Consider the following 8388-nt stretch of genomic DNA (forward strand, 5'->3'; position numbering starts at 1 on the left):
CTTCGAGCCTGCACCGCCATTCAATATGATCAAGGCTGATCATCCAACTCAGTATCCTGTTCCTGCCTTCTCTCCATACCCCCTGGTCCCTTTAGCCACAAGGGCCACATCTAACTCCCTCTTAAATATAGCCAATGAACTGGCCTCAACTACCCTCTGTGGCAGAGAATTCCACAGATTCACCACTCTGGGTGAAAAATGTTTTTCTCATCTCGGTTCTAAAAGACTTTCCCCTTATCCTTAAACTGTGACTCCTTGTTCTGGCCTTCCCCAACATCGGGAACAATCTTCCTGCATCTAGCCTGTCCAACCCCTTAAGAATTTTGTAACTTTCAATAAGATCCCCCCTCAATCTTCTAAATTCTAGCGAGTACAAACCGAGTCTATCCAGTCTTTCTTCATATGAAAGTACTGACATCCCAGGAATCAGTCTGGTGAACCTTCTCTGTAGTCCCTCTATGGCAAGAATGTCTTTCCTCGGATTAGGAGACCAAAACTGTACGCAATACTCCAGGTGTGGTCTCACCAAGACCCTGTACAACTGCAAGGAAAGGTTTGGAGAGATGTGGGTGAACAGCAGGCAAATGGGACCAGCTTAGAATGGGGCTTGTTGGCCAAATAACCCGTTTCCATGACTGTGTAATGACTACAACTGCAGCTATCTGTGTACAAAAAGGACCCATTGTTCAACTCATGAATTCATATGTATTTAATTCAGTGACATGTTACTTTCTGCCATTTTCTTAGAACAGAGAGTACCAACAGTGATCAGTACATTTTAAAGAGAGCTTCTGGTGGCAGAACAGTAGCACTGGGCTCTCACGGGACCACAGGAGCAATTCTTCAATGCTTGCAGCAGCATCTGTTCCAACAACAGGCAAACAGTTTTCACTTACAAGAGAACCTGTGAGTATTCCAGGTCTGCATATGCAGAGCCATTTCTCAGAGGCATTAAAACTCATCATCCCCGTCACCTCAATTCTGTTTGACTTCAATCAGATTTGCATGGATTATGCAATTTCAGGAATTACATCGTTCGTAAGTTCATAGGTTCTGGGAGTAGAATTCCTCCTCATCTCCTTTCTCAAGATCCTCAGGCTATGGCTTCTGGTACTAGACTCTCCCACTAGTGGAAACATCCTCTCCACATCCACTCTATTCCCAGCCTTACGGATTATCATCAGGAATTCAACCACATTCCACTGGGCGCTCTCCGATTATGGCAAGGGTCCCGTAATTAGCGGAGCAATGCTATCGCCAAGGTCATAAGTTTTAGGAGCAGAATTAGGCCATTTGGCCCATAACAATAATATTATATTTTATTGTCATTGCACATAAGCGCAATGAGATTTGGTACGCAGCTTCCATCCGATGTCATAACTTAAATAACTAATCAAATTTAGATTTAGATACCCCGAGAACATGGTTTGTAAAAAGATACTCTACCCTGCCATTAAATCATGGTTGATCTATCTTTCCCTTTCATCCCCATTCCCCTGCCTTCGCCCCATAACCCCCGACACCCGTACCAATCAAGAATCTGTCAATCTCCACCATAAAAATATCCATTGACTTGTCCCCCACAGCCTTCTGTGGCAACGAATTCCACAGATTCACCACCTTCTGACTAAAGAAATCCCTCCTCATCGTCTCTCTAAAGGTATGTCCTTTTATTCTGAGGTTATGGTCTCTGGCTCTAGACTCTTCCTCTAACAGAATCATCCTCTCCACATCCACTCTATCGAGGCCTTTCACTATTCTGTAAGTTTCAATGAGGTCACCCCTCATCCTTCTAAATTCCAGCAAGTACAGGCCCAGTGCCGTCAAACGCTCATCATATGTTAGCCCAATCATTGCTGACATCACTCCATTAAACGTCCCCTGGACCACCTCCAATACCAGCACATGCAACTGGATACTGGACTTTCTAACCAACAGACCCCAGTCTGTGAGGTTAGACAAGCACACCTCTTCAACCCTCACCCTGAACACCGGCGTTCCTCATGTGCTGGCCCCCTCCTCCTACTCCCTCTTCACCAGACTGCACACCTGTACTGGTACTAAGAGCATCTCGGCAAGATACAACGGTGATTCCATATGGCCTAGATCAACTTGGAGATGAACAACCTCTCAAGGACTCATTGTAGTTGCACACACACACCCCCATCCACGAACGGGACGGAATGGAACGCAGCTTGTTCCTGGGAGTCAACATCTCCGATGACCTCTCTTGGACCCACAATACCTCTACTCTGATCAAGAAGGCTCATCAGCGTCTCTTCTTCCTGAGAAGACTGAAGAAGGTCCATCTGTCTCCTCAGATCCACTTCTACCGCTGCACCATCGAGAGCATCCTTACCAACTGCATCACAGTACGGTATGGCAACTGCTCTTTCCGATCGAAGGCATTGCTGTGGTGAAAATTAGAACTTGCTCGTCAACCTGTCTGCCACTCTCTCAAGATACGATGTACACATCCAGGCGCTACATTGGACCAAGGTCAGGTACAGCTTCTTTCCGGCGGCTGTCACTCTAAAACAACGTAATTGCCAATACCGGACAAAGGCTTATTATTTATTTTTTTTATTCTAATCGTTTGCTATGTCGCTCTTCAAGGGAGATGCTAAATGCATTTCGTTGTCTCTGTACTGTACACTGACAATGACAATTAAAATTGAATCTGAATCTGAATCTGATCCTTCCTCATATATGGGGCCCAAAACTCCAAATGCGGTCTAACCAGTGCCTTATAGAGCCTCGGCAAGTTCCATATGAGATCAACTGGAGATGGAATCTCAAGACTGTGTTGCACACATGACGAAGACATCGCATCCTGTCTTTGTCCCAGCTCACAGTGAAAGACAGACCAGCAATGCAGAGCTTGGCCATTTTGATCGAGCTTCTGTCATTAGAACTTGCTCGTTCAACCTGTGCCACTCTCTCAGATACGATGTACACAATCCAAACATTGGACAATCATGTAACAGAAAAATAATTCCATATCGGACAAAGGCGACTTTCACACCGTTCACTGTGTGTGTGTGTGTGTGTGTGTGTGTGTGTGTATATATATATATGTGTGTGTGTGTGTGTGTGTGTGTGTGTGTGTGTGTGTGTGTGTGTGTGTGTGAGAGAGAGTTAGACTTGAGCCAATTAAATATTGGTCGGCATGACCTTCAATCCACAGAAGACCAAGGGCAGCAGGTACATTAGGCGCAGTGATGCAGCAGATAGAGCTACTGCCTCACAGCGCGAGAGTTTGATCCTGGCCTCGGTTACTGTCTGTGTGGAGTTTGCATGTTCTCCCTGTGACCGCATGGGTTCTCTCCGGATGCTCCAGTTTCCACCCACATCCCAAAGACATGCGGGTTTGTAGGTTAATTGGTTTCTGTAAAATTGCCCTCCAGTGTGTAGGGAGTGGATGTAAAACTGGGATAAGGTAGAACTAGTGTGGACAGGTGATCAAAGGGCCTATTTCCAAGTTGTATCTTGCAATCAAAACACAACAAGGGCACTTTTAGATTTCCTGCCAATTCCCAAATTGGCTACACAATGTAGATACATATTCTGACCTGCACGTCAATTGTTACCGAAGGCAATTAACTTACAAACCTGCATGTTTGGAGTGTGGAGGGAAACTGGAGCTCCCGGAGAAAAACCACGCGGTCACAGGGAGAACGTGCAAACTCCGTACAGACAGCACCCGAGGTCAGGATCGAACTCGGGTCCCTGCCGCTGCACCACTCAGTATTTCCCGCAGCAGAAAATTCGCTACAGAATAGTGCACAGATTATTCCACAGCGATAACAGTTTGAGTGGGAATTAAACGAAAGGAGGATCAATAAAGAAAAAGTTGTTCCCCGTCACATTTGTAAACATTCTGCGCATTACAGTCCGAGAGAAACGATTCGCCAAGTCCCTTCCCCCCTCTCTTAAAAAAAAGCAGCGAATTAACAGCTGGCGTGTGTTTTGGCCGCGACCATCCTTCTGTGTGAGCATGGACTTCACCGCTTACAGAAGCGACAATATCCATTCCAACTGGGGCCCGGGACATTATCACACACATATAATATATATATATATATATATATAAATATATACATATAATATCATATATATGTATATATACACACATATATATATATATACACACACATATATACACATATATACATACACACACACACACACATATATATACATACACACACACACACACGAAGGAACTGCAGGTGCTGGTTTAAATCGAAGGTGGACACAAAATGCTGGAGTAGCTCAACGGGACAGGCAGCATCTCAGAAGAGAAGGAAGGGGTGGCGTTTCAGGTCGAGACCCTGAACCGAAACGTCACCCATTCCTTCTCTCCAGAAATGCTGCCTGCCCCGCTGAGTTATTCCAGCAATTTGTGTCCACCTTATGTACAGATATACACACACACACAGTGGGGAGACCGCGTTGCCGGCTCCAAAAGCCTAGAGCTAACGTTACCAAGCCCGTACCACAAACACTCGAAGCGTTAAAAGAAATTATATAGGAAAACAAACACTCGTTGGAAAATCAGGAACGGAAACAGAGTTTGAAAATCCAAATAAACCCTTGTTGTGCTAATACTGCACCAACACACACAGACGGACACAGCCACACACACATACACACACAGCCACATACACACAGACACACAGACGGACACAGCCACATACACACACACAGACGGATACAGCCATATACACACACAGAGACGGACACAGCCACATACACACACACAGCCACACACACACACACAGAGACGGACACAGCCACATACACACACACACACGGACACAGACACACTCACGCCCTCCCAATGCCCCTCTCCAGACATTACTTACTGGCACAGACATCTCCCGCTGTTCGTGTGTCCCGCTTGCCCGGTGAAAGGTTGATTTTGCAGCGGGTTTCACGCTAGTTTCCAGCGGCGGCGGCGGGGTGCCTGCCTGCCTGCTTTTCCTGTTCCTCCCCTCTCTCGATCAGCTGGATGCCATGTCCCCCTCTCTCTTCGGCCACGGATTGACTGTCACCCAGCGCTCAAGTTGCAGACAACGGCCGCTGTGATGTGCGGGCAGCCGGCGGTCAGCTACACCTTCCTGCAGCCGCGGACATGAATCCTGGAGCCGGGAGCCGAGCAAACTCTGCCCTGGTTAATTTCCACTCGCCTTCTCTTTCTCTCCCCTTGTGTCCTCCCCCTGCTGTCAGCCTCTCTCTCTCTCTCTCTCTCTCTTCCTTCCTCCCTCTTATTTTCCCCTCTCCTCTTCTCCTTGCAGATCTGCAAATTAAACACTGATTTTTTTAAACAACTTCTGGCCTGGGGGGGTTTGCTGATGTTGGGGGCTGCGCCTGAGACCGATTCCTCGGCGAGTAGCGCCACTAGGTCCCAGAGTCTCCGTCTCTCTCGCTCCTTTCCCACCCCCGCTTATTCAATGACGAAATCGGCAACTTCACCTTAAAGACAGAGCGCAGGCGCCGGGACTTCGACCCAATTCAAGGCGGAGATAGAAAATAAAAAGCTGGAGTAGCTCAGGGGGACAGGCAGCATCTCTGGGGAGACGGGACTGGTGACGTTGCGGGTCGAGACTCTTCTTCAGGCTGAGAGTCAGGGAGACAGAGAGATATGGAAGGGTCAGGTGTGAAAACCACAGATCAAAGGAGACGTTGATCAAAGAAAATGTCAAGGAATGGTTCATTGTTAGCTGTGGGGAAGGTGACAAGGGGGTGTACAATCAGTAAAAGTTAATCAGGGGGTCAGTGAAACTAGTGGGAGAACTGGGATGGGATGGGGACGGAGAGAGAGGGAAAGCATCTCACTTGAAGTGGGAAGAGGGGGAGAATTACTGCTCCTTCCCCAAGGGACAACCTTGTCCCTCAATTGTATTTATTGTTTCAACTCAGTTTAGTTTATTGCCACGTTCACCGAGCTACAGTGAAACGCTTTTGTTGCGTGCTAACCAGTCAGCAGAAACACAATACATTGATTACAATCGAGCCGTGGATACATGATCAGGGAATACCGTTCAGTGCAAGGTAATGGCAGCAAAGTCCAATCAAGGATAGTCCAAGGGTCACCAAAGAGGTAGATAGTAGTTCAGCACTGCTCTCTGGTTGTGGTAAAATGATTCAGTTGTTTGGCCCAACAGCAGAGTTTAAAGTCAATTTACAGAGGCTGGGATTTTCTAAGTAAAGCCCCCCCCCCCACACACACACACACTCTTGATTAGTACGGGTGTCGGGGGTTATGGGGAGAAGGCAGGAGAGTGGGGTTGAGAGGGAAAGATAGATCAGCCACGATTGAATGGCAGAGTAGACTTAGTCATAGAGTGATACAGTGTGCGAACAGGCCGTTCGGCCCCACTCGCCCACACCGGCCAACAATGTCCCAGCTACACTAGTCCCACTTGCTTGCGCTTGGTCCATATCCCCCCCCCAAACCTGTCCTATCCATATACCTGTCTAACTGTTTCTTAAACTATGGAATAGTCCCAGCCTCAACTATCTCATCAGGCAGCTTGTTCCACACACCCACCACCCTATGGTGAAAAAGTTACCCCTCGGATTCCTATTAAATTTTTCCCTCTTCACCTTGAACCTATGTCCTCTGGTCCTCAATTCCCCTACTCTGGGCAAAAGACTCTATGCATCTACCCGATCTATTCCTATTATGGTTTTGATGAGCCAAATGGCCTAATCCTTCTCCTATCACTTATGAACTACTGAAGACACAAAGTTCTCGGTGCCAGCCTGAAGGATTGTCAGTCAGCGTAACTGGGCGGGAACTGGAGACATCGGATGTGAGGAGCAAGGACCAGTAGAAGGGAGAATTGGGGTAATGCCTCCAGGACCTTCAAGGTCGGATGCTGGAGGTGCACCCGGGGCACAAAGATGGCCAGGCGAGGAGACGAGAGGAGAGGAGAGGGACGTCGTTTCGTGGGAACTGCTCCAGCACATCGAGCACGCTGACCGATTGAACTTTGGACTTTGGAAATGGTGGTGAAACATGGCGGCGCCCGCATGTGTAATGTATGCCTAAAGAATTTAATTGTGCAGTTGCACATGTCACACAAAAAAGCACCATTGAAGCATTGAAACTCACAAGCTGGACACCATCTGGGAAGGGGTAGGGCAGGATAGGATGCTGCTTGGATTGGAGGGTATCAACTCAATGAGAGGTTGAATAAACTTGAGCGAAACAAGGAATGCAGATGCATTTTATGACATTCCTTGAAAAACTTGGTTTGTTTTCTCTGGGAAAATGGGGTTTGAGAACAGACCTAGAAGTATACAAAATTAGGAGGGGCTTAGATAGGGTAGACAGTCAGAACAGGGCACAAAGTGTTGGAGTAACAGCAGCTCATGCAGCATCTCTGGTGAACATGAAAAGGTGACGATACGATACGATGTGAGGGAAATCTACCAAGTCATAAAACACATGATACATTTCACACAGAGAGTGGTGAATCTCTGGAACTCTCTGCCCCAGAGGGTAGTTGAGGCCAGTTCATTGGCTATATTTAAGAGGGAGTTAGATGTGGCCCTTGTGGCCAGGGGATCAGGGGGTATGGAGAGAAGGCAGGTACAGAATACTGAGTTGGATGATCAGCCATGATCATATTGATTGGCGGTGCAGGCTCGAAGGGCCGAATGGCCTACTCCTGCACCTAATTTCTATGTTTCTATGAAACATGAAATTAAAGTGACGAGTGGAAAGCATTGGGATGTGCAAAGATTTGGGGAGGGGGGAGGGAGTGACTGAGGGTAGGGGAACGGAGTGGGACGTAGACGTGAGGGAGGGAGTGGAGGAGGGGAGGAGAAGAGGGGAGAGAAGAGGGAGAGTGAAGAGGAGGCAAGGGAGTGTTGGTGGATGAGGGGGAATGGAGGAGGATAGGGGTAGGAAGAGGGGTGGCGAGGCGCAGTTGAGGAGGGGTTGGCATAACTCGCGTCACAACGGGAACCCGTCAGCCATGCCTGTGCAGTGGCACAAACATTGCAATATTTTCTTTGTGATGGCCACCATTTATTGGCCATATCTAAGCTAAAAAGTGAAGTGTGGCAACAAACAAATAATCAATATTCGTTCTTAATGATCTGTTAATTTGTGAACACATAATTATGTAACATATCGTTTTCACCTGTGACTTCAATTCAATAATTCAATTGAAAACTATTGGCAAAGCACCAATGAAGGGAATGACTGTTTGTGGTTTTGGTTCAGGGAGGGACATCTTTCACTGCTCATTCTTAAATCATTTTATAGAAATGATAAGTCTCACCAAGGAACTGCAATGGTGGTATCTGACAATGCTGCTTTATTTAACCACCTTAAGGGGCTGTCCCACTGCAATGACCTAATTGGCGAGT

At 47.2% G+C, this 8388-nt stretch overlaps 1 protein-coding gene across 1 annotated transcript in view; it reads right to left on the reverse strand.

The window, feature by feature from the left end:
* Nucleotides 1–5452, reverse strand: part of bcar1 (BCAR1 scaffold protein, Cas family member) — a 204296-nt gene extending 198844 nt beyond the window's left edge. The window contains 1 exon segment of the mRNA XM_055648465.1: nucleotides 4869–5452. Coding sequence (XP_055504440.1) covers nucleotides 4869–4880 — 12 coding nt within the window. The 5' untranslated portion in view covers nucleotides 4881–5452.
* Nucleotides 5453–8388: the final 2936 nt, after the last annotated feature.

The sequence above is a fragment of the Leucoraja erinacea genome, chromosome 17, assembly GCF_028641065.1.
Source record: "Leucoraja erinacea ecotype New England chromosome 17, Leri_hhj_1, whole genome shotgun sequence".
In the NCBI taxonomy this organism is placed as follows: Eukaryota; Metazoa; Chordata; class Chondrichthyes; order Rajiformes; family Rajidae; genus Leucoraja; species Leucoraja erinaceus.